General features: G+C 42.1%; 1 protein-coding gene across 2 annotated transcripts; it reads right to left on the reverse strand.

The window, feature by feature from the left end:
- Positions 1 to 5,179: 5,179 nt before the first annotated feature.
- Positions 5,180 to 25,131, reverse strand: Smarce1 (SWI/SNF related, matrix associated, actin dependent regulator of chromatin, subfamily e, member 1). Of its 2 annotated transcripts, XM_041644086.1 has the most exons (11): positions 24,625 to 25,131; positions 22,717 to 22,768; positions 22,497 to 22,540; positions 19,188 to 19,292; positions 14,847 to 14,927; positions 13,766 to 13,897; positions 13,324 to 13,495; positions 9,060 to 9,232; positions 8,421 to 8,522; positions 7,463 to 7,673; positions 5,180 to 5,460 (listed from the first exon to the last, which is right to left on the reverse strand). In XM_041644086.1, the coding sequence occupies exons 2-11, from the start codon at positions 22,721 to 22,723 to the stop codon at positions 5,252 to 5,254; spliced, it is 1,236 nt and encodes a 411-aa protein (XP_041500020.1). In that variant the 5' UTR covers positions 22,724 to 22,768; positions 24,625 to 25,131; the 3' UTR covers positions 5,180 to 5,251. The 2 variants fall into 2 exon arrangements, with proteins under 2 accessions (XP_041500020.1, XP_041500021.1); XM_041644087.1 differs by lacking the exons at positions 19,188 to 19,292; positions 22,497 to 22,540 and having other exon boundaries at positions 24,625 to 25,126.
- Between the last annotated feature and the right edge of the window lie 1,222 nt (positions 25,132 to 26,353).

Genomic DNA, 26,353 nt, shown 5'->3' on the forward strand with positions numbered 1-26,353 from the left:
TGGAAGGATATCACGTTTCTATTTTAATCCAAGGTGTATTTGTAAGAAGATTTGAAAGTATAGGCAAGCAGGTTTTAGCTTAAAGAACATTTTTGTTTTGTTTTTTTTAATTTGGCCATGGAGCTAATGAGCTGTCATAAGAGACAGTGGATTATCCTAGACCAGAGGTATTTATTTAAACAGAATATGGTGCCCTTGGGGAACCTATGGACCAAGTGCTTGGCAGGAAGTGACTCCTCCGAGGTTGCCTCTCCTGAATGTCATTCTCTTGCTTTCAGATGGTGCATCAAAAGGGGCCAATATCTGCAGATACTATCTGAGTTTTGTGTAAAGAGAAAACTGTATTTGGGAATTTCCCCTCCCGACTTAACATTTTTTACTCTTTAAGTAAATGCAGAAAAACATTGTTGACAGTGAAACCACGTGAACCCCAACAGGTGTTTTGACTCCATGGCTACTGGGGTGTGTACACCAGCAAGTTAGGGCCGGAGAGATGGCTCAGTGGGTAGGAGCCCTTGTTGCACTTGCAGAAGAATCAAGATCGGTTCCTAGTACCTACAGCAGGAGGCTCACGACAGCCTGTAATCCCAGCACCGGGGATCTGATGTCCTCTTCTGGCCTCTGGTGGTAACTGCACTCCCATGCATATCCCCCTGCACATGCATGGACAGAACACCTAATGAAGATAAAAGATCAGGATGTTCAATACTGAGTACCTTGGGATTGGAATTTTACTCTGGGTTTCCTTGAACACTAAAGCTACAAGAGAATGCATTGTCAGTCTGGCAAACTGCAAATGTCATTTCTTTCTCAAAACTGCAGGCAAGCAGTTGTACTTGTGAGGTTAAATGTGGACTTGTTAGCAAGCAGGTGGACCTGTCATTCTGTAGAAAACATGGGAGGTGACTTAGTTGGCAAAGTGCAAACGGGGCACAGTGGTGTGTACCTATCATCTCAATGCTTGGTAGGGGGAGGAGGAGGCTGGCTGGGGGCAGAGTGGAGATCCCAGGGGCTTGCTGGCCAGATTCAACCAGTTAAATCAGTTGGCTCGATTCAGTGAGAGACCTGTCTAAAAATAGAGGTAGAGAGTGATAGAGGAAGACATTTGTCATCAACTTTTGGTCTCCACAGGCACATGTGTGTGCACCTGCGCACACACATGATCAGGTACACAACCACACATGCAGACAAAAGCAAACCAATCAACCTCTGTGGGCAATTGCATGTGATTCAAAATGACAATTAAGACATTTATAAACAGTTTTACTGGTTGTTACCACACTCATAGCATTTTGTACTAAACTGTTTTCCTTACCATACTGATGAAAGACACTTTTCCCCAGCAAGCTGAGTTATAATTCAGCATGGTGTCTTCTAAAGGGGCTTCAAGCTTGTTCCCCGGCAGTCTGTTTTCCATTTGGAACCCACAAAGCCATCTGAAGTGCAGATCATTAGGAAGTCAGCAGTAGTTGGCCCTGCAAGGTTGCTGCGGGGTGAATTCAGAGCAACAAGATAAACCCAAAGCAGGAGAGGAAACCAGGTGGAGACTCGCTGGGGTAGCGCTTCGGGGTGGAGAAAGAACTGTTTCTAAAATGAGGATTTAACAAATTATGATCTCCGCTCCAGTGCTTGTTCACATGAAAAACTAAAGCTTCAATTTAACTGCAGGCTCTAGATGTTTCATCCTGTCGAAGCCAACTGTCTCCTTTCCAGAGCTGGTGTGGAAATGGGGAGGAGCTAAGCCAAAGATCTGGAAGCAGGTTAGCTACACTCTGTAGCCATCCATGACCCAATTCCCTTTTTGGATAGTCCTCTTATCTACTATATATTTTCCATTTGGCCTTCACATTATCATGCCAAAATGAGATAGCATTTTGCTTCTCCCTAATTCCTGCTTTAAAGACTGTAACTGCTTGTCAGTGGTAGCATAGGCCTTTAATCCCAGAACTTGGGAATCAGAGGCAAATGGATCTCTTAGCTCAAGGTCACCCTGGTCTATGTATAGACAGGGCCTGTCTCAAAATACAAAATAATTATATATATATATATATATATATATATATATATATATATATATATATATAGCTATGTATCACTTAGTAAAAGAGACATTTTAAAAAATCTATTGTTGGATTATTTTCACCAAGCAGACATCATGAAGTGTCTCGTAGCTGATATACACCCCTACTACAGATAACTACCGGGCTACAACCTGTCTAGTCTATGAATAGGGAGACAGCTCTGCATCGCTGCCTCGAAGCCTGGGTTCTCTTATCTTTCAAGAGACTTGACATCGTTGGCTTGGGCATGGTAGATAATTTCTGGAGTAGACAGTATGAAGCCGAGTAGGGTTTATTACAGTTATCTTTAAAAAGGGTTTGAGGGTTTTGCCTGCATGTATGGATGTGCACCACCTGCATGCCTGGCACCCTCAGAGGTCAGAAGGTGGCTTTTGACCCTCTGTGAGCTGCCATGTGGGTGCTGGGACTCAAATCCGGATCTTCTAGAATAACTAATGCTCTTATCTTAGTCACTGAACCAGCTGTCTTAGAGGTATCTTAGTTTAGATTTCCTAAGCTGCAGTCAGAGAGGTGTTCAGAAAGAAAGAAAATCCCGAGAGCACTTGTGTGGGCTTCTCAGGGTCACATGTCATCCTTTTTACAATAGTCATATAGAGAATTTGGGGTTTTGAAGCTATTATCTTCAAAGGGTTGTGAAGGAACCCAAATGAGATCACAGGGTGGTTCCCAAGGGGCACTGACAGGATTACAAACTGTCGAGGGGAGAGGCAGAAAATCATGACTGTAACAAAGTTGGTGTTAAAATTCCTAGAAAATGCCTGGGTAAAGGAATGGGACCCTACAAGGCTTCATTGCTCTACCATCCACATCTGAAAGGCATGTTATCTCTGTTAGTGGCCTCACAGCAAATGTCAACTGTGGTCAAGCTCTTGCTTAGTCTTCAAGAGGCTTCATCCAGGATCCTTGGTGAGCAGCCCCTTTCTGCTTCCATGACCTTATGATTTTTCTTTTGTCCTGCCTCTTAATTTAGTACCAAGTGTCACCATATTCAACAATATAGGCCACCATAACCCAACAGGAAGCATTTGTGCCTAAACACCTGAGAGTATGGTGGAAATTCTAACAGGCATTTCTAGCTCCTGTGTCAGTGGTGGGACCGGTCTGACACCAAGCCTTCGGCTGACAGGAATGCCCTTATGCCGCACCTAGCTGCTCCGATCAGCTCAGTTGTCTAGAGGAAGGCCTGTAGCTTGTCTAGGCAAGCTGCAGAAAATATGTATTTCCCAATTTCTTAGAACCTAATAAAAGACCCTTAAATTTAGCACTCATAAAACAAGTACAGATCATGTAAGGGTAGAGAGGCTAAAGGTATTTCTGTATTTTATAGACTTGATTTAGGCTCCTTGTCCAAGGCCTATGGGGTGCAGGATATCAAAGGCCAGTCATAGTCTGTGTTCTCAAACACTGGTATCTACCTGCACTAGCCTAACAGAAGCCTCAGTTCAATCCTTCCCCACTGAGGCTCACTTTCTGGCCAGTGACAGCAGCCTCAGTCTGGAACTCCTTACCAGTACTGCCCTCAGTGCAGGCGGAGATGCCTCCAGGCTCTTGGCACCGTAAGAACCTAAGACTGCACGGTTTCTGCTCCATCTCACCCACCAGAGGATTCTATCTGTAAACAGTTTCTGCTCCATCTCACCCACCAGAGGGTTCTATCTGTAAACAGTTTCTGCTCCATCTCACCCACCAGAGGGTTCTATCTGTAGCTGTCCAATCTGTCTGGAACGAGACATACTGAATTCCTGCTCTGCCAGCTCAACCCCAAAGTAGACCAGTTGCTAACAAAGTTCTTTGATTCACAAGGAACTGTGCCAAAGTTCTACGGAGAATCATGGAAACACTGACCAAAGGATGCCCTCACATATTGGTCTTTCTCTCAGGAAGCTGAATGGCGCAGACTTGGACACTAGGATGCTGTGTGCTCAAATGCAGTGAGTTATTGTAACTGAGGAGTGCAGGGAGAGTGTCCCCACACGAGCACAGGCTATATGCATTACTTAGCCACACGTCTTACATGCTATCCAGACACCATAGATTTCTTCAGTAGGATTAACACTGAGACTCATGAGACTTATGTATGACATTCTATGATGCTCATGTATCACAGGGGTCAAATTATATGCCTGTCTTTTATCTTCTATAGTGCAATAAAAACACTGAAACCTTTATCTTCATATCTTTATTATGTTTGGACCTTTAAGAAACATATACCATAATATATACCACTATTCAGTAAAAATCTATTCTAGGTTTTAGGAAGCACACACCACAAACTATCTTGTTTCTGGTCTCTAAGACTACCAAGGATTTATCAAAAAGGTAGGCTCTGATCTATGGAATCTCAAGCCTTGAGGTTTTCATCACTGTAAAATATGTTCAAGTGGATAAACTTTATTACTGTTTTTCTGCTGGAACAGGCTAAGTTTTAAGTTTGTAGTCCATTATAAGAATATTCCATTCCTTAAGCTCTGTTGTCTATCATGTCTTTGGAAAACCAACCTGGTTTAAAAAAAGTATTTCTTTTCCCCTGTACAGTGAGGATGAATCTCCCAGAACACATCCCGTATTAACCAGAATGAAAACACTACAGATAAAGTACATGTGCTGTGCTCACTCTAACGCTATTCACACCCTAACTACTCTACCATGGAGACAATCGCACCAGTCCACCCTGGAAAAGAACTCCTGGATCTGACATTAGAAATACACAGGGTAACAAGTTAACAAACGTACTCACATGACGTTTTCAAGAGGGTCCTCTGTACAAGAACACAGGACAGGGGCTCGGAAAGCTGTGGACAGGGCTGGGAAGGGTTAAAGCTATGGCTTTGCTGAGCACCCACGTGAGATGAAGGAAGGCATTTGTAAGAGTAGATTCTGCAGCATCGAAGGTAATTCTCGAAAAGAGCCGGGTGTCTTCTCAATTAATCTCAGTTCTGAGGCTTCAGAAGTAGAGAGCTACCAACAGCATCCAAAGGAAAGCCATTTCCGAGATGCTGAGAAAGGTGCGTGCCTGACATCAGGCTGTGATGTTGATGGTTGAAAAGACTTTGGTGGTATCAATGGAAAAGGAAATAATTAATACACAGACCACATAACACCATTAAAACCAAAAAACATTTTTTTTTTCCATTTAAAAAAGTTTTAGGACACATAAAACAAGGCAACATTTATTCCTTCTTCTCGTCTTCTGGCATGGGGTCTGTGGGCGGCTCCTCTACTGTGGCACTGTTGCTCTCTGAGCCAGTATTGCTATCACTGGTCCCTTCGACCTCCATGCTGTCAACCCCCTCCTGCCCACTCTCCTTGTCCTCAGGAGTAGATGTGCCTTCTTCACCATTCTGCTGGCTCTCTGTTGTTTCTTCCAGGTGTGTCTCCTCTGTAAGACACATTTGCAACTGTCAGTTCTAAGACAAACATTGACTCTTAACTATGCTGATGGCATAAGACGTTCTGTCCAATATGACAGCCACCAGCCACACATGGAGAAGCACCTGAAATGGACCAGTATGACCCAAAAAGTTTTAAGCATATTTGAGACAACTTAGAATACAAAAATCTACATTTTTAACCTATAGGTTTATGACATTTAAATATAAGCCAAACACTTGTGAGAACTGAGCTTTTCAAAGTATGAAGTGTACAAAACGCACACACCGGATTTTGAAGACTTGCTATGACAAAAGAATATAAGACAGTTATGGTCGTTGTGTGTGTGCTTGTGTGTGCATGTGCACACACCATGTGTAGGTTAGAAGAGTGTTGTGTTCCTCAAGAACTGTTTACCCTTTGAAGACAAGATCTCTCACTGGCCCTGAAGTCACTGAGTAGGCTACGCTGGTTGGAGATGAGCCCTAGGAATCTGCCTGCCTCAGTCTCCACTCGTGCTGTTTATACACAGGCTCCAGTCCCACCCACTGAGCTCTCTCTAGCCTAGAATGTTAATAATTTAAAGATGTTGATAACATTTCAGTATTCTGAATTTACTGGGTTACTTGTAACATTAAAACTAAGCCAGAGACATGGGCACCTGGTGTTTCAGCTGCTCAGAGGGCTAAGGTTAAGACTGCTTGTGCCCAGGGATTGAGGCCATCCTGGGCAATATAGTATAGCAAGATCCTGCCTGAAACACACAAAATGAGGGCACAGAATGAAGATGCCATGCTCTGCTGCCAAATGCCAGTCCTGCTGGGTCATTTCCTTTAGGAAGTTAAGACCATAAGGTTTTTGACAACTCATTTTTTCCCCCCTTCAGTTCCCCCCTCCCTTTTCTTTTCCTTAAGTTAGAAGACAAAAGTAAACACCCTGTGCTGTCAGAGTAAGGAAGATCTCATTCACGGGGAAAACACTCAGGACTGAGCACAGTTGCGAGCAGAATCTGATTCTCAAGCACCTGCTATAACCACAACAATGTGTTCCAGGCTCAAATTCATGGTAAAAAAGAGGTTCACAAGAATAGAAAGAGGCCCAGAAAATGAAGATTAAACCCAGACTTGTCAGAAAAGATAATCTGCTGAGTTACACACTGCAAAACCGCCTGGTAGAGATGCTGATGTTCATTAAACCCTGAACAGGCAGTTGCTGTTTGAGTATAAAGTATGCCATGCCCTTCTATTTCCTGTGAACTCTACTGGCATCCCCCGACTACTTCTGGCTTACTCCTGTTTACCCACAAGGCAGGTCAAATGCTGCCAGAAGTTAAGCTGCTCTCAAAATTCCAAGAATAACTAAATTTATTAGTATTTTATCTAAACTTTACTTTAAAAAAAAAAACCCAAAATGCTTTTATTTAGGGAAATCAGAACATCAAAAAGCAAACTGCTCTATGGTGAGGTCAGTTATCCATAGGCCTAGATAACTGTCATTTTAGGCTTTGTGGGCCAGGAAGTCTTTATTACAAGTTCTAAAAACTCCCCCCTCCCCCCACGTTATCACCTCAAAGCAGCCAGAGATGAGTGTGGCCATCTTCCAGTGAAACTTTACTTACAGAAAGATGGAGGCAAGATCTGGCTTACAGCTTTTACTTTGCTCAAAGCCTAGGTACCAAAGACCAAACGAATCTTGGGGACAATGGTAAAGGTTAAAATATTATTACTGCCTATTAACCCTATGTCAAATCCAGTACCAGAATGCACCCAGAGGCAGGTACTTTACAATGAAGAAACGAGCTCAGTAAAGTCACAGTGCCAGCAATGGGGAAATGAACAGGATCCCTCTCCATCTGTCTCCAGAGCCATGCGCGCCCACCTGGGTTCTACTATGGAGAGACTGGAAAGTCACAGGGATTAACTAACGGGAGTGGCTGCTGCAAAGCATCCAGAGGGAAAGGTCAGAAGGTAGCTATCAGGGCCCTCACATGTTCCTGCCAAGGAGCTGGTTACCTGTCTCCATAGGGATGCTCTCTTCATCCTTCTTCTCCTCAGCTTTGTTCGTTGCTTGCTCTTCCTCAGGGGCAATGCTGCCCTGACTGCGCTCGGCTTGCTCCACTGCTTCCTTCTCCCGCTCCTCCTGCCTTTTGCGGGCCTGCTCCTCTGCCTGTGCAATTTCGGCTGCAATTTTCTCCATGTCTACTTCCACCTTCAGACCGCATAACTAGTCAAACACAAATCAGACAACTCTTAGCAATGTTGTCTTCTTCGGACCTTGGGATCAGGTAAGTTATTTCTTGGCTTAATAATGGTATTTACATGGGCGAGTAAAACGTATCAGTGTTTTGTCCTCAAACTGCACAGGACAAAAAAGCTGCTGTATGTAGCAGCAAACCAGACATGGCAGGGCAGGAGCTGCTGGGGCACTGCCCAGGACTGGGCTAGCCTTAGGATGCCCCACTCACACGTCAGCTACCAAATACTCTATTCATTTTATTTATTTATTTATTTATTTATTTATTTATTGAGACAGGGTCTCTCTACGTAGTCCTAGACTTCACTGTATAGACTAGGCTGGCCTTGAACTCACTGAGACTCTCTTACTTCTACCTGGGATCAAAGGTGTGTGCCACCACGCCCAGTTGAGATTTACTTGTTTTAATACAAAGTGCAACTGAATTACATCTAATGAATATACCCAAGAATAAATTATAATAAAGTGAAAATAATTCACAACTACAAAGATTTTAAACAAAAGCACTAAAGGGATCTATCAGCTGTGGGCCTACTACTTCAATGTATACATGACACTGCAAATTTATTGTAATTTTTCTAAAAATCAAGAATAATCTTATAAAGACAGTACAAGTTATACTGTGATGTTAGAACTATTTCAAACATCACTTTAAGAAAAAAACCAAAGCAACAGGCACATGATAAAGGCAGTCACGGAATGGAATGGAATGGATACCCTTTTAAGTTCATTGTTAAAGGAATCCGTGCTTTCCAGGAATTTCCTCTTCTTTTCCTGGTGTCGCTCCTCTATCTGAAGAAGTTCGGCTTCCAGTTTTCGCTGCAAGGTATCAGATCAGATTATATAGTTATACCTTCTCTCTAGAGCAGATGTAAAGCACACCAAGTGTGGCATTTTGAATTATGTGATGTGTATGCGGGTATGTGCACAGGTGGAGGAGCCCAGGGAGGTCAAAAGAGGGTGTTGGGTGCCCAGGAGCTGGAGTTACAGGCAGTTGTGAGTCACCTCAGATGGGTTCTGGGAACTGAACTCACGTTCTCTGGAAGAGCTGTATATGTTCTTAACCACTGAGCCATCTCTCCAGCCCATTAATTTTTCATTAAAAAAAAATTAGGTATAAAATCTAGCTATTTTTTAAAAAAAATGTAACATAGGAAAGGAAAGACTACCATTAACAAGATGATAAAGGGAAAATCATTTCATAGTAATGCAGCAAAGGCTGATGGGGTGCCCCAAATCCTTCAGTGTGCACCTATCTTTTCATAGGTCTACTTATAATACACTGTCTCAGAGCCACATCATCTAGGACGTGAGGCAGAGACTCCTCTTATTAGAACGAATGCTTTCTGCCCTTACCTGATGAACCATTAAAGACTGGACCTGTCGCTTGAGGACCTGCATTCTGGCTGTTGTGACAACCGACCGCACATCAGGGACCACGCTCTCACTGAGGATCTCACTGATGAGGCGGTGGTTTCTCTGGAAACGGGCGGTAGCTGTATGCTTCATTGAAAAGCCGTCATCATAATCTAGAAGGAAAGAAATGTTCTGGGAATCAGCTGGCTAGTCACCAGGACAGTGGTAACAAGAGTCACCAAGTAAGCGCTGTCCTCAACTGTCCTAGCAAGTGGGCTTGCCCAGCATCAGGGGAGTCAGGGCAGGCCACAGTAAGAACCACACAGAGACAGAAAAAAAACCAGCCGAATGTTTCCATAAAGCTAGTAGGCAGGTGTTCTCAACCCCAGGGTGGGGTACCAAATGACCCTTCCATAGAGGTCATATATCAGATATTTACATTATAATTCATTAACAGTAGCAAAATTAGTTATGAAGTAGCAACAAAAATAATAATATGGTTGGAGGTCACCACAATATGAGGAACTGTATTAATAAAGGGTCACAGCACTAGGAAGATTGCGAACGGCTGTACTAAGGGATAATTCATGTCTGAGGTTTGGTTAAAATACAAACAACGTTTGTTCACATCTCTTTAGGCCCTGGAATCCATCCATGTGAAGCCTGCATGTGATGGCAGTACTTGAAATTCTGCCAATGTTCCACCCTCCCAGTAGCATTTGATAAATGCTGGACTGTAAATAGGAGGTATCTTTATCATAGTTGTTAAAATTAATAAAAATATCCATATGTAAAATTAACTTATCACCATCCTCTCTAGCAGTATTTAGTTTTCCAGGCAGTACTTACAGTTTATTACATTAAAAAAATGGTAAAGACCCAAACTAATCTCACAGAAAAAAACAACTTGATTTCAAGGTTGGGAGACTGCACACATGAGGATCTGTGAGGCAAGCACGAGGATCTAAATTTGAAACCAGCCAGTATCAAGTAAAAGCCAGGTGTGGCAGGTTCAGGAGGCTTGGCAGTCATTCGAGCTAAAACAGCAAGCTCTAGGTTCAGAGAGGTACTCTATCAAAGAATAAAGCAGAGAAGAAACTGAGGAAGGATTCTGGATGTCACCCCCGACCTCCACATGCCTGCACAGGGAAGTACAAGGGTATATACTACACCCAACCACATGACGAAAAGGTGGAGACTGAGGAAGACACTCAACATTGACACACACAAGAACATCCACTACACACTCCGAAATACTTGATTATAATTTATTTTTAATTTTTGCCAGTTTAAACATGTACATGGCTGTTATGAACGTATAAAGGTGCTGTTATTTTTGGTATGTGTGATGCATGTATGTGGGTCTGCAGTGTGCACACAGGCATGTGGAGGCCAGATTATGACAGGTGTCTTCTTCTCTTTCTGCCTTATAGACAAGGTCTCTCACTGAACCGGAAGCTCACCATTTTGACTAGACTAACAGCCCACCATGGTCCCAGAATCTGCCTGTTCCAGCTCCCCAGTGCTGGAGATACGGGTATGTGCCAGCTATCCTATGCTTGGCCTTTTATATGTGTGCTGGAGATTTGAACTTAAGTCCGTGTGCTTGTACAGCGAAAGCCCTCGAGCCCCAGGATGTGTGATCTTTCTGAGACAAAATCTACCGTGCACCCCAGGCTGGCTTTGAACTCGTATCAGCCTGCTTGCCTTAATTTCTCAAGTCTGGGATAACAAGTGTGCCCTACCGTACCTAGCATGTGCGCTTATTTCTGGAAGACAAGTATCTCCTTTATCTTGCTTTATCACCTCCACCTGGGAGTCATCTGTACTAATATCTACTTTTCTTTACACTAACTCATTAAACAAAGCAAGTTTTCCTTCCAATATAGATAAAAATAAAGGTTGTCTCAGAAACAGCCAAATCCTTAGTGTACAGGGGCTGTGCTTAGGAAACCCTGCTATACATGGAAGCCCGCATGCTGCACATGATGGTCTCTGAAGTCATTTAAAAAGCCTTTGCTATCTTGCTTGAATCAAGGTCTGACTTGTGGACTTTCTCAGAGTTTTCTAAGGAGTCTGCAGATGTCGCCCTCGTATCTTGATGTATGGCTCCCATCTCTTGGTTTTCCCGTATATTTGTACCTCTCAAGTTCTAGAGCAGTGGTTTTCAACCTGTGGGTCTTAATCTGCTGGAGCAATCAAATGACCCTTTCATGGGGTCGCATATCAGATATCTTCCATTTCAATATTGACATCATGATTCATAACTGTACTAAATTACAGTTATGAAGTAACAATGAAATAATTTTATGGTTGGGGGGGTCACCACATGAACTATATTAAAAGATGACCACATTAGAAAGTTGAGAAATACTGTCATAGAGGGTCACATTATATTAATATAGCTTCTTAATTATTTCTCATGCTACTGCTCATGTAAGAGCCTCTCAAGCTTCGTTCCTGCTGTTATATTTTGCTTAGGAAATATTTTATTCTCTACATATGGCTTCTAAGATGTGAACCTTTGTTTCTACTGTATAGACATATTCACTCTCGCAGTTATTGCAAACTTGCTCTTTGATTGTTTTAGTCATCTTTTTCTTGTATCAATCACCTCATCCGGGTAATTCAAGTCTGCATATGGACTTTTAGCAGTACTAATAATGCTTAACACTCAATTTCTGTTTCTAGTTCAAATTTTATTACATCCTACTGTATTTATGAGAATTTTTGCCAGTAACACCTCAATGAATCTTTCTGAAGCTCCTTTCTGCTCCTTCATCCTACTTGGCTGAATTTATTCCTGTCTTTTGGTGTTGTTGTAACTTCCTCCACTCTTTAAATCTCTTAAAAGTTCTTAAGAACCCCTCTGGTGTGTTAAAAATGGAATCTTAGGCCGGGCGGTGGTGGCGCACGCCTTTAATCCCAGCACTCGGGAGGCAGAGGCAGGCGATCTTTGTGAGTTCGAGACCAGCCTGGTCTACAAGAGCTGGTTCCAGGACAGGCTCCAAAACCACAGAGAAACCCTTCCTGTCTCGAAAAAAAAAAAAAAAATGGAATCTTAAATTATGATCCTGGAATTTTTGTGGCTGGTAATTGCTGCTTCCAATCCTGTTTGTTCAGCATGGAGTAAGACACAGAGACAAATAAACATTTACACAGCATGCCAAGTGAGTGGATGAGCATGCTCCTAAAGGGAGGGTACTATCTTGGGAGCACCTTATAGTTACAGACTGCCTGGCTGCGGAGGCCCGGAGAGTAATCTGCTCATCTGCACTTGGAATCCTAACTAGGAAGCCTGGCCATCTGTGAGTAATGTATGTGTGTAATACATGATACCCTGTCTACATGTAATATATGACACACTCAGGAGTGATCTCAAGTGGTATTCTCAAATTCATAGTAAATTTTGAATAAAGTTTTATAATGCTTCCACACACTCATTAATTTTTGCTTCCAAGAGCCTTTAATTCAGCAAATTTAGGAAATCAGTAAGATTGGGTATGGCAATTAAGAGCATGTGCAGCTCTTCTAGAAGGCGAGCACTCAGTTCCCAGCACCCATGCCAGGGAGCTCACAACAGCCTATAACTCCAGCTCCAGAGGGTTTGACACCTTCTTCTGGCCTCCTCAGGAGCTGGATTCACATGTACAAACCTACAGGCTTGCTACACACATAATTAAAAAAATAAAGACTGGGTTACTTCAAATTTTTAGAAAAGAAGTTATCTGGGCGTGGTAGCACACATCTTTGATCCCAGCATTCAAGGCAGAGGCAGGCAGATCTCTGTGAGTTCAAAGCCAACTTGGAGTGCACAGTGAGCTCCAGGACAGCCAGGGCTGTGTAGATATCCTGCTCTCAAAAAGCAAACCAAAACAAAAGAACTAACCAACTAACCCAAACAAAACAACCCCCCAAAACAAACAAACAAAAAAACTCCATAATATCACTTAGGGTGTGCCACAGAAGCCTAAAATCCAGGGTTTGGAGGCCGAGGCTGGAGAAACCAGTTCACTATAAATCTGAGCAACACAGTGAGATCCTATTTTCAAAAAACAAACAAATCCTATATTGAGTATAAAGACAGTGAAAAGTAACACATGCAGCTGTTTTTCGTTACTCATTTTCCACACTCTAAAATCCTATTATTGAAATTAACTTAAAATTACGCTTTCCATTTAATAGAATAAAAGCCTTGAATTAAGATTTATCTTCTATTTTAATTCAGAGAGAATGCACACATAAACCCCACTTCCCTCCTTACCATCTGGATCCTCAGCAGGCTGAATGCTCATATAAGGTTCTCCTTTCTCCATGCGAGACTGTCTCTGTCGACTTTCTTCCTCTAACGCAGCTTCGGCACGACTTTTTGCATTAATATATGCAAGGTATGCAGGGGAATTGTGATAGGCCTTCATAGACTCATTGTACTCTATCTGAAATTGAAAGGGTGTTGGTGTTTTATAATGTACGTCCTACAGGCTACCATGCGCTGCCTCAGCCATCTGAATGTGGGGCACGAGGCAAAGCATGGTGTCATGACAGTCATCTCTTTCTGAACAGAGAACACGAGGTTCAGACATTAGGTGAGTGGAGCTTGGTGGACACAACTTCAGTGCTGCCTCAGCTTTCTGGTCAAGCCTTATGTTTCTTTCACAAATAATAAAATGTTTTATTTACATTTAAATATTTTATTTATCCCCTACCTTTTCGGCTTCGTATTCGTTTAAATATTCTTGTTTCTCTTCATCAGTGAGATCTCGCCACATGCCACCAATAATCTTGCCAATTTCCCACAACTTTAGGTCAGGGTTGGAAGCCTTTACTTGGTCCCAGACCTTAAAAATCAACAGTTAAAAATTCAATATTAATGCCTAAGTATATAGTCATTTAAAAATACTCTACTATGGAACCCTTTAAATACAAACAAAGGCAGAGAAGACAGTATCAAACTAGCACATACCAATCAGCCTGCTTCAAAACTGCCAACAGCTGGCTTATCTCATTTCATCTTTACCCTGGTGGATCTCATACACCATGTCATTTTACTCAAATACTTCAAATTGATAATTTAAGAACACCATTAATCACAGTACACGCTTACAGCAAATTAAGCAAACAATTTAAATATGTCTCTAACAGTTCAAGCAAATCTAGAAGAGTTAATTTGTATAATACAATGGCGTCATACTATCAAACACAGAAATAATAATTAGGATCAAAATAATACTTTTATTATACTTACAAATTAATTCATTTTGTGCCCTTGGAATTGATCCTAAGGGCTCTGACGGCACATGTTTTACTACTGAACTACACCTCAAACTTATTATTATTCTTAATAAAAATAAGATATTAATATATACAGTCTTGCATTCTCCTTTCTTTCTTTTTTTTCTTCAAGAAAGGGTTTCTCTGTAGCTTTGGAGTCTGTCCTGAGACTCGCTCTGTAGACCAGGCTGCCTTTGACCTTAACAGAAATCTGCCTGCCTCTGCCTCCCGAGTGCTGGGATTAAAGGCGTGCACCACCACTACCTGGTACATTCTCCTTTCTACTTAACATTTTCCTCATGTCTTTCAATATTCTCTAAAACGTATTACTCATGGCTACAGACTAATCTGTTTAAAAGATTTTAGCAGTTTATTTAACCATGCTCCTCTTCGATCTGAGTTCTGGAACTCTGAAACAGAACGAACCACTTAATCCTTCCCCCTATTTTGTGTAAGGACGACGCCGAGCCTGTCTGCAGTGGCATGGAAGGCCATCTTCTGGTCCCCGGTACACACCTTTCTGCTGTACCTCATGTAGGGCATCAGCGGCTTATCTGGTGGCTTTGGAGGCTTTGGAATCGTGATACCAGATGACGCCTGTAAAAGAGTTAAACACATTCATTCTTCAATTGCTAGGAGCTCACCAGCACCTGAAAGAAAGCCCCTTAAAAATTCTAATGCGCCTTTCTTCTACTCGTCCATGGATACAAGATTATTATTTTCGCCAAAGAAAATAGATATCACTGTAAATTCAGAAATGTTTATATCAAAGGAAAATGACTTTAAACACATAATATTTAATGTTTTACTTAGCAGTTTATTTCCACTGTTGGACAGCCTGGCTGCAAAAATAAAGTATTATACATAATTCATACACTGAGAATGGAATTATATGCCAAACGCCTCACACTTAGGACGTTACCTTTTATTTCCTCAGTAACTATTACGCATACAGTCAACGTTGGATATCTGCAGACTCTGAGCACTTACCATACGCACATTGCCTACAGGGGATCTCGTTATATCAGGAATGTACCCCAGACAAATAACATAAAGACCACCTCCCACGTTAAAAAAAAAAATCACCAATAAGAAATAGGAGGTAACTAGAAACCTAGCAAATACATTTAAAAAAAAAATAAAATATATCCTTTAGAAATAGATTTATTTCTCTTAAGGTTTTACATTATCTTGTAGTTTTGTTTCATGTCTCTGTAGTCTTGGGGCAGCGGTTTTCCTACAGTGGATCAAGTCACACTGTCCTTTCCTCATTAGCCGGCCACAAGGAAACAAGGAAGCGCATTAGGTGCTGACACTGGCAGACCTTGCTCATGTTACTTTTGAGGCCCATTCCACAAAATTGCTTTTGTGGAAAAGAAATGAGGACAAGGAAGGACAGGATACAGAAAAAGGAAAATTTAAAAAAATATATTTAAAGTGATTGGTCCTGTCTATGCGAGGCACAGGCAAGGAGACATCAGATGACTTCCAGCAGATGCCCCATATATAAAGCTGCCACTCCAAGGGCATCTAGTTCTGAACTTTTCTATCTCCTCTTCATATCTCCACACTGATGAAGGGGCCAGAATAAGAAGGAAGATGGTCTATCAGACTTGGCTCTGACGTGGCGGGGGAAGGAACCCTGACACTGACTCTCACGGTCAGAACGGGGAGAGGACTGCTTGCTTCACTCCCATCACCAACACACATACCGGCAAGTCCTTGCTGCTCGGACCACAGACAGATGTGGTCTTAACCAGCAGTGGGAGGTGGAATGCAGTGAGACATGCAGGCAGCACTGTCACAGTGGTTAGAGTAGCCAATCAGGGACGCAGGCACCACTGCAGGAGCCCTAAGAAGTCAGAGTCCTACACGGCTAACCTTTGCATGGAAAGTCTGCTTCCCAATACAGGACATGATTAGAAAACATTTCTAACCCAGTCCCAGACAAACTTTTGGAATACAAAGTGAGTGACAAATAAACCAAAATAAAGTTGTTCCCATATTTGAAGGGACCAAAATACCGTTAACAAGTAAAAATTCTAACACGTTTACATTTCAAACTTTGGGTATACATTAAAACAGCTAAAAAACAAAGTTTTTAAATATTTTCTCAAATCTTCCAAAGAATCACATTTTAGAACATTAATAGATTTGCTAATTCACCTCCTTTCCAAAAAAAGGGACCCAAACAGAATTACAAATAAAAAACAAAACAAAACAACACAAAACAATACTTCCCCTACTCCCTAAGAATAATAAGTGAAATTCCAGTTGGCTTGGGGACCCTAAAGAAGTTTATCATCACATATCACCAATCTGCTTAACATCTCAGACTCCTTTCTAAATGTTCCAAACATTTTTCTACTCTGCACTGAGTGCGGTATTCCGTCCTTTCTTGTTAAGAGTCAACTAGGAACAGCTACTATGTGCTTGCTGTGCTGTGAATAAGAAAAACTGCGGTCGGCCCTGCTCTTTGGCTAAGTGGCCTAGGAGCACAATTTTGGAGAGCTCAACTCTGCCGTCGATGAGGACCTTTCCTTGTCGCTATCAGGAAATCCACCTGTAGCACCAAGTCTCCACCTTTCCAATTTCTTTCTTCCCATTTGCAATGAATTGGAGGTGGGAAGCAAATACTTAGGCTTGTAAAAACTGTTCTGATCTAAGAGTTAGGTTCTGGTCAATCTGTGGAGAAAGTCCATGATTTTGTGGTCGATTCATCTTGAATGGCACAAGAGAATTTTTTGTTATTTCTCAATTCTTAGCTGTTTCTCTGGCAAGGTCTTATTTAAGGATTTTCTTCTGGAGACCGGATTTCTACTAGCAAGAAGTAGGCTACTTTTAACACTCTATTTCAATCTGTTTACGATCCTGTATATTAGAGACTGTGAACCATCACCTGAACAAACCAATCAGGCATGGGCTGCACTCAAAGCTATCCTAATCCTCCAAAGGTACCTAATGCTTTATTATCTGAAAACAACCCACAAGTTAAGACAGCTCTTGACTGCAGTTTCACAGAATCATTTCACCAAATCACTATGGTTATTTATAGAAAACAATTTACTCAACAGGAACATTGCTCACCAAGTAGTGTATCATTGGGGTCATTCTCTACAAACCCTTTTTATAAGCATCTGAGTCCCAAAACACTAAGTCAGACATACAAGAGAATGCAAGCCCTAGGTTTCCAGCAGTCTGCTCACACGTCAGTCTGGAGGTGATAGAACAAAAGGACAATAATACAAAGAAACAACTACAGAGAAGGCACACACCAAATTTCACTCCTAACCCACTCCCTACCCTGAAGGCTAGAGCTCACTCTGCACCGAGTTCTCTACTCCCTAGGAGGGAAAGGGTTGAAAACACGTGACCAGCCGAGGTCCAGAAAGGAGTGAACTCTCCCTTTTCTAATCAGGTTTCTACTGAATGACCTTACTTTGTAACAACAGAGAGGCCTCACAGCTATCCACAAGTAAGGAACTGGCTGTTTATACAAACCCAAAACCAAGTTATTCTAGGATCACAGTGACTACTGGCTCATCAGCATGGCTACTAAAGTATGGAGTGATTCAGAAATCATCATTCTTACTTAATACCCATAAATAAAATTTCTGCATTAATACAAATGATCTAAAACTAATTCTGCTTACTATGTGAATTATAATGTTCTTTTTCATCCGATAACCTTGCCACTCATTACACTTGTGAAACAACACATTTAGGCCAAAGAAAAACATACACTGCTGCACATAGAAACTATGTGCACTGCACAATGCACACATAAACATATTTTTCAGAATCCTTTTCAGATACTGTGAAATACATATGGCACATAGAACTTGATATGCTTATGAAGTACAAATTATGCAGAAACAATGAAAAATTTAGACAAACAAAACCTATCAAGCTAAGCAATGTGCTTACCAAGATAGACACACGGTTTGATAGTGACGAGTTTTCAACTATAGCTTTACTACAGGGTGAGAGGGTTTTGTTTTGTTCTTTGAGTTACATTTCTTTTTTATGAAAACAGCAAATGAAAAACCAGATACTAAAAAGATTACAGCCATTCTGTGTTGTATATATTCTCACCATCACCACATTCTAATGGAGGTACTTGACTTTTGGATTTATTACCTTAATTTCCTTGGAGTTTAAAATAATTTAAAAATAAAAGCTTTGAAGTATCCAGTTTTGATTATCTTAGTTGGATCACTTAAATGAAACACCCCAAATTTTAGGAACCATCTTTCTCACAACAGACTGGAAACAGACCTCCAGTTGTACTTATCTGACACCAAGAATTCAAGTTTTATTCTGCAATTCCTTGAGGTGACAGTAAAATCTTTTTCTGTGTTAAACTGGAAAGAAGCGAGTCTCAGATAGGTCAATCACTAAATCCAAAAGACAAATAGCTGAGTGCGGCAGTTTGGATGGGCAGGGCTGCCTGAAGTTTCTAGTCCAGATGAAGCCAGGTCTAGTCCAAGCATTCCTTAAGAAACTACATCCTTGAGAGTACCGCCACCAATTTACCTTAGACAACAAAAGACACTCTTCATGACATAAAGTATGTTAACCAAAAGAATTCGAGATTTGTTTACATAGATAGTATGAGCATTAAGTGTTTAAGGCTTAATCCCTATTGATCACCAAACAGAATGGATTTCTTTTCTCCTAAGTATATATCCAGACTGCACTTTTTTTTTTCCAGTGTAAGACTGTACAAAACAGTTGAAAAGTCAGGTTAAATTTTTTTTAAATGGCTGTGCTTCTGATTCAAAAGGACCTAACTCTGGAGGCATTTCTGGTCAATTCCAGTTGTTTGCCGGAGGCTGTAATAGTTGATTCTCCTACCGTGACCCGGCTGTTGGTGCCCGGGTTCCCTCCCAGCCTGTAGTTGTTGTAGGCGAGATGACTGTATGGATTGTATCCCACAAACCCTGGTGTGCTGGGCATTTGCTGATGGAAACAAATGAGACAAAAACACGAATGAGAAATGAGCTCAAACGAGGAAAACACAGAAATGAAAAATGATCTGCAATATGGCATGCAAAAGCAACCTGAATTTAAACAAGCAATGATGTGTTGTAATTGTTCTTTTTGGTATTGTTGCGGAAATTAAGTTTTTTTAAATTGAGAAACCAGCCTGCAAGTATGTATGTGCATGCATGTGCATGTGAGATTGTGCATGTTTCTTCTCTTTCCCTCTTTTCCTTGGTGGGGGTTAAGGATGCTTGTGAGACAAAGTATGTTGTGTTTTGTTTCTGAGGAAGGCATCACACTGCAGTTTCAAACATCTACAACTACTTCATGGTCAACAGTATGAGATAAGAATTTGGCAATCTGTGATGTCTGAGATGGGAAAGCTTCAAGTATGATAAACTTTAAGTCTGAAAACACTACATGCAAACAAAACATGATTTATTGGACAGTTATATGGATGCCACCAATGCACTCATTTACTAAAAACAAAAACAAATGGATCTGCTTTCAAAGACAGCTTTAAGTAATTTTATATGTGACAAATGAGAAGAGAGACTCAAATCGGGAGGCCAGGAATTGTCAGTAGGAAAGAACATATGCTGGATTCAATGGATGTCACATGCATGATTTCAAACAAGGACTTGTAAGAAATGCAGAGATTTCATACTGGGGTACTATCTGATCTTTAACCCAGTCATTCTCTCATAGGCTTTCTCTTCCATCTCTTCTTTGATCCATCTTCCATAGGTGATCATGCATTTAATTTTAATGGGAACTACGTCTTTTTAGTTGCCAGACTGGAACTTCTTTTTCATCTGATTTCCTGAAGGCTCTCAGCCTTTCCAAATACAACTGCTCGCTGCAGCGACAAAATTCTTGATTTTTGTGAATTATGTGTTGATAAAATCACAAATGGGTTCTTATGTGATTGTGGCCTTGTGGTTAATACAATGACATCCAATGTTCATAAAAATCAAGACAAAATGCGTTAAAAAATGTAGTAAAGAGAAACCAAAAATGTATACTTAGTCAAACTCAATCATAGTAAGTGATAGCAATGTCATTTTTACATGCAATTAACATAGCTCTCCTTGATTACACAAGAGTACGCTTGACACATCCCCACTAGACTTTAGTTGTCACAAAATCAATGTCATTTTCTAAAACATGCCCTTGTACATATCCTTAGTGTCCAAAGACATTCATTCAAGCAGGCAGCACATGTGATACTTTTTAGAGGAGAACAAGGTGATCAATTATAGCCCATAGTTAGAAAAGACGCAAATTAAGCATATTTAAGTAGCAAAACACAGATGAAATAGTAAAGGCACAAAAGAAGTGCATGTAACACATGGAGTGGTTCATCTGGGTGGTGGCTGTGGAGGGGTGGGTGGTGGTGATGGTGGGAAAAGCAATGGAGTAAAAAAAAAAGAGAGAGAGAGAGCGGCTAACTCATTATATATTCATTCTACTAGATGTTAGAATTCCTAGCTCCTGGATTTTGTGTGAAGATGTGAAATTATGGTACGAGGGACAAAAAAAGATCCTCTTCTTTGTATGAAACTCAGGAGGGGATCCAGTTTTTAAAACATCTTTATTTAAAAAATAAATAGCAAGTTTGTTAATATAAACTACTGGAGGCACTATTTATATAAAAATGATACCTGGAGGCACTATTTATATAAAATGATACCTCCAAACACTGCATAAAGAATGAGAGTTCAATATGAGTCAATAACGTGAGCAAATAGGGGATTTAAAAAAATGAAACTAGCATATGGTAACTATACCATTTCTAAAGTTGAAGGGCCTAGTTATAGCTTTGAGGCTCTTCATCGCTCAACTCAATCTTTACACAGCCATGAGCATGTGATGGAGATGGTGGTAAGAATTATTCTTTAAGAAAGAAAATAATGAAGCACAAGACTTTACAGTCTACCAAAGTAACTTTACAGACTGTATCACATGAAGTGAACTTAAGAATGTATGATGCACTTTTTAAAAAATCATCTCAGGAGAAACAAACTGCTGATAAATAAATATAACTAAAACGTTCACCTACAGGTTAGTAAATCAGACTAGTTACCTAATGGAGAAAACAAAATGACAAAGGAACTCATTAGTAATAAAAGGAGACTAGCCTGAAATTAGTTGGTAGAGGGATGGAAGGAAGAGCTAGCAGATATTAAAGAATTAATTTGGGGCTGGGCATGCTGCTAATCCCAGCATTTGGGAGGCCGAGGCAGAAGGATCACCATTTCGAAGCCAGCCTGGGCTACATAGAGACCCTGTCTCAAAACAAAACAAAAGAAATAAAAATAACCCTGACTCTGATTTTGTAGGATATGGTTATGCTAAGTGATTTTTGTTTTTTAAATGGTAAGAAAGCCATTTCAGCATATCAACAAGGGCCTGCACAGCTGCTGTGAAATCTGAATTGTGGACTGGGCGATTATTTTACATGCTGATCAAGCAGGGCTAGAGCTTGCTGGGAGAAAACAGTTTCCACCATCAGACACTTTGAAACAGATCAGTAGGCCAATCGGCATAATTTATGGAGAAGAACAAAATTCAGCAGCAAGTTCTGACCCACGGGTAATGAAATTCTTACTTGAGCAGCTTGAAAATAAGACTTATGATGAGTGTTGTTATCTTCAGAACTAAAAAGTTTATTTAATGTGAAAATTTTATATATACGACAAGAAAGTTTAATTAAAAAATTTGTGTTTCTGGGGCTCCAACCTGGGCCTTGCACATGCTAGGCGAGCGCTCTGCACTCAGCTATGTCCCTAGCCTTAGAGGGAGAGAAAAAACGTGATAACCAGCTGAAGGTTAGGGTTAAAATCAACAACAGCAAAAGGACAAATAATGCCAGAGTGAGCATCTAATCAACGCATAGACTCTTTAACAGGGAAAACAAGGAAGAAGTGTTTCATTCATTTCCCGTTAGGAAAAAAACAGAGCACAGGAGGTTGGAAGCTCACAGTATGTAATTTTAGATGTTGGGTTTGGTTCAAAGTAGGATGAAAAGAATTATTTTATTTAGTAGGAAGTGCTGATTTTTAGCAGAATTTTCTATCTTGTGGCTGTGATGACTGAGTGACTGTCACTGGAAGACATCTGGGTTTTTGTATCAAGGCCAGACTTGGCTATTACATTAACAAGAAAATTAAAACTTACTGTTGCAGGAGCTGGGGTGGGAGGTGGGGCATAAGATGGTCTTTCTGTTTGAAAGAAAATAAATAACTTCTTGTAAACAACTGAGATATAATACTATGCAACAAAACTACCAATGGTCCTGTTTTGAAGAAAAAAAAATGAGAGTAGTTTGGAATTCCCATTTGCTAGGGCATTAGTCTCGTATTAACACAGATTGATAAATATAAAAATTGAAACTTACTTGACATTTTGGAAGATTAAGTTCTCAGTTCCTTAAGAATGAATCTGAGACACTAAAATAAAAAAAAAGAAAAAAAAGAAAAAAAAAGAGAATCAAAACTCAGCAAGCATAAGAGAATGTTTTCCTAAAGAATAGGGTAGTTTGATTGGTATTTCTGAGCAGAATTACGTCACTATTAATTGCTAGTAATCAAGCCTTTTGCATATTTTTAACTAGTTCTTGTAATCATTTGGTTGATCAGAATTAAATGAATAAAGTTACTGGGAAATTTAGAGTTGTATTAGAAATGGATCTTTGAGTTTTTGCTTATGATATTGAGCCACGTCTTGTATGGAAAACATTTTGCTGATGCCATGCAAACGTTTGCTTAGACTGGTAAAAAAAAACAATGACAATAGAATGGGATGTATTATCAGGGTGACCCCAACAAGGCCTACCAGACGCTGACCAATCCCCAACCAGCAGCTCTGATTTTTTTTAGGGGCCATCTTTTATTGAGACAGAGCAAAAGTCTATTTCCTGGAAACAGTGTGAAAGATAATTTGGTATGATAACGACCTTTACGTTCTCTTCTGTTGGTAAACAGTTTCCTAAGTGAGGGAACACACTTTCAGAGTCTACTGGAATGACTCTTATTGGTCCTTTAGAGCCCATTTCAGAAATTACTCAGGTACTTTCCTGATAAATTATCTGGGCAGAACAACTGCATCTTCTCTGTATTCTTATCTGGTTACAAAGATCAATGGCATCTTCCCTTACACGATAGGCCAATATGGCTCGGTTTTGTCTTGAAAGAAAGGAGGGATGGTCTAATTTATTATTGTATCGCTCAAACCTAGCTCAATTCTTCACAGATTTGGTCCTAGTACTATCAGCTCACAACATGGACAGATGTGAGCCCGCTCCTTACTCAACACACACCACAAACGGTAATGATGAAAATTCATTTTTAGAAAGGTGAATAAACTATGCTTACTGGAGTCCGTTCACCCATCGCTACGTACAACACTTTTTTTTTTCTTCTAGTCTTCATTTTAAGAAAATGCCTCACATCATCGGGGTAAGAGTTCTGATGCGGGAACTCAAGTTTCTCAGCCCAGGCCTCTCTTTTCTCCCATCAACACCCAGTAGGCCTTGCTGTGGGGAGCCCCGAAAGAAACTGTAACAGGGTCCCTAGTCCCTTACACTTCAAGGCTAACACCTGATTGCTCTCCCGTAACTCGTAAGAGAGGATCTAACCCTGGTGCCTGGCATGGAACTTAGTATCTGTTGAATAATTAATTAATCAATCACCTTTACAAGGTAGGCTTATCACACAGTCTCGCTCACTATTCACAACGACCCTACCAGACACTGACGGCTGTCCTCATTTTACAAACCAAGAAACAGTCTCAGGGCCATTAAGATAGTGACTAAAGCCGTGGGCCCAGAACTGCCAGGGGTGGGTTTAAACCCAACCCACGCCGTCTCTGAGTTCACTCCTCACTCCAGGCCACTTCGGAAGTCTTTAGGTCGCTGCCTGAACCAAAAAGGGAACCACTTTCCAGGTGGGTGAGGGCCCCCCGCTGGCCTTGCTCGGAGGGCTTCCCGAGGTCCCCACCCCCTGAGTTAGTGGCCGAGGTTGAGCTTTTCTGACAACTTCCCCGCAGGGGGGTGTGCATCGGTGCTCGGCCAGCGTCCGAGGTCCAGCGGAAAGGGAAAAGTGGCGCCTCGGAAGAGCTGTCCCGGATGGGGCTTCCTTGTGACCCCGCCGCCGCTAGGCCTCACAGAGGCCGCATCGGCCCTAGTTCCCGCCTCGGAGCTGAGCCCGACCCCCAACACCCCGCGGGAACTCGGGGTCCCGCCAAGCCGACACACCACGGTCCGCCACCCTCCCAGACCGGGTCGGACCCACTTGGAAACACTCACCCGCGGGCCGAAAAGGCGCCCGCAGCTCCGGCTTCGCTTCCCTTTGTCCCGCGCTCGCCCCGCCCCTCGCGCCGGAGCTTCCGCGCTCGCACTTTCCACACGCTCCGGGATTTCTCTGCGGGCCGCGGCCGGCTCTCCTCAGACGAATAGCCCTTCCCGTGAGGACGTGGCGAGACTTAGTGCAGCCGAGGATTTTTTTTTCAGGCTCTCCAGTTTCCTCAGAACTCTTCCAATTCGGATCCTATCCCAGCCGGGCGCCGATTCGTCACGGCGAGGAGGGCGGAGAAGGCCGGGCCGCGTTGCGGGCCCTGGTTCGCGGCCGGGCGGCAGGAACTGCGCCGCCGGGAGCGCGGCAGGGATCCACCGAGGCGGTGGTGGCACCGTGTGAGACCCTCGCCGGGCGAAGGCACGCCGGAGCCTCTGCCGGGAGAGGGCGGGACGCAGCTCCCGCACCCCGGCGATCCCCTTCGCTGTGGTCCTCAGTACGCCGCCGCTGCAGGCTGGAGGATGGAGGCGGGGAGGACTCGGGTCGCCGCGTTTAGGTTCTCGCCGGCGCCCAGCGGGGCTCCCTGCCTCAGAAGCCTCAGCGAAAAGCAACACGGGAGTTTTGTAGTTTTCTAGATGCTTCTAGAGATTGAGTGATGGCGACGGGTTTCTGAGCCTAGGGTCCGCAGCTGTCAGCTCACTCTCGCCAGGTCGCATACCTGGGACAATTTACATGTCTTTCCAGGAGAACCAATTCCGATTAGCCTCACCTGCCTGCAGATAGCCAGCTCAACTGTTTGTGATGCCACCCGGGAACTTTCCCAGGCTCTTTGTAGTCCTGTGTCTTGATACCCTCTATATGGGACTGGGCCATCTGTACTACTGGAAAGTCTTGAAAGCAAAGGTTCAGACATCCGAACTGGACAATTTCATAATTACCAGTGTTTTCTAAGGACTACTTTCATAATTAGGTGTTCAGCTAGTGTGTGTAGCGGCACCTTTCTGGACCATTCCAAGGCTCATTTTATTAATTCCAAGTACCTGGAAGATGTGGGTCATGGTGGAGAAAAAAAAAAAAAAACGATTAGATGACCCGTGGTTATCTAAGGGCAATGTTAGCATTTAGAGAAACTGGTTGAATTCTGGGGCTACCCGTCGGCCCTTCAGAGCAGGGATAAGTGATAACACTGTCCAGTTCTTCCATCGCCCAATATTTTCATACCCATGAGTAGAAATAAATGGAATGAAAGAGCGCATTGGAAGCAAAGACTAAAGAGAGTTTGGCAGAAGAAGGAGAGGCATGAGAGAATGTATCTGGAATTGGTTTTGGCATAAAAAGCATCCAGAAGGTGAATGTAGGACCCACAAAGTCACATCAGGGACCCGGTATCCTCTTTCTTTGATCTGCTCAGCAACTCAGGGGAGTCTTGTTACTTCCCTGCCTCAACGATTGTAGGATGCAGTGGTAGAAAAGGAGGTGGGGTCGCACCGTGCTGTGGGGTGTGTGTGTGTGTGATCACATAACTATATGAACACAACCTGTTCAGTTCAGTTAGTGTTCCTGTCACATGATTCAGAGCTGACCTTTTGGTATTGGATAACCCGTTAGGGCGTTTGTCCCTGGGAAGGACTTCCTCTTGCTCTCAGCATTCCTTGGTTGCCTGTAGTTCATTGTCTAGGCGTGGGGATATTTGATATCTTGAACAATGGGTGATTTATTTAGATGCTTATTATCTGTGAAATT

Source organism: Microtus oregoni, unplaced genomic scaffold, assembly GCF_018167655.1.
Source record: "Microtus oregoni isolate MIOR12 unplaced genomic scaffold, Mior012 000091F_ref0000469, whole genome shotgun sequence".
Lineage (NCBI taxonomy): Eukaryota > Metazoa > Chordata > Mammalia > Rodentia > Cricetidae > Microtus > Microtus oregoni.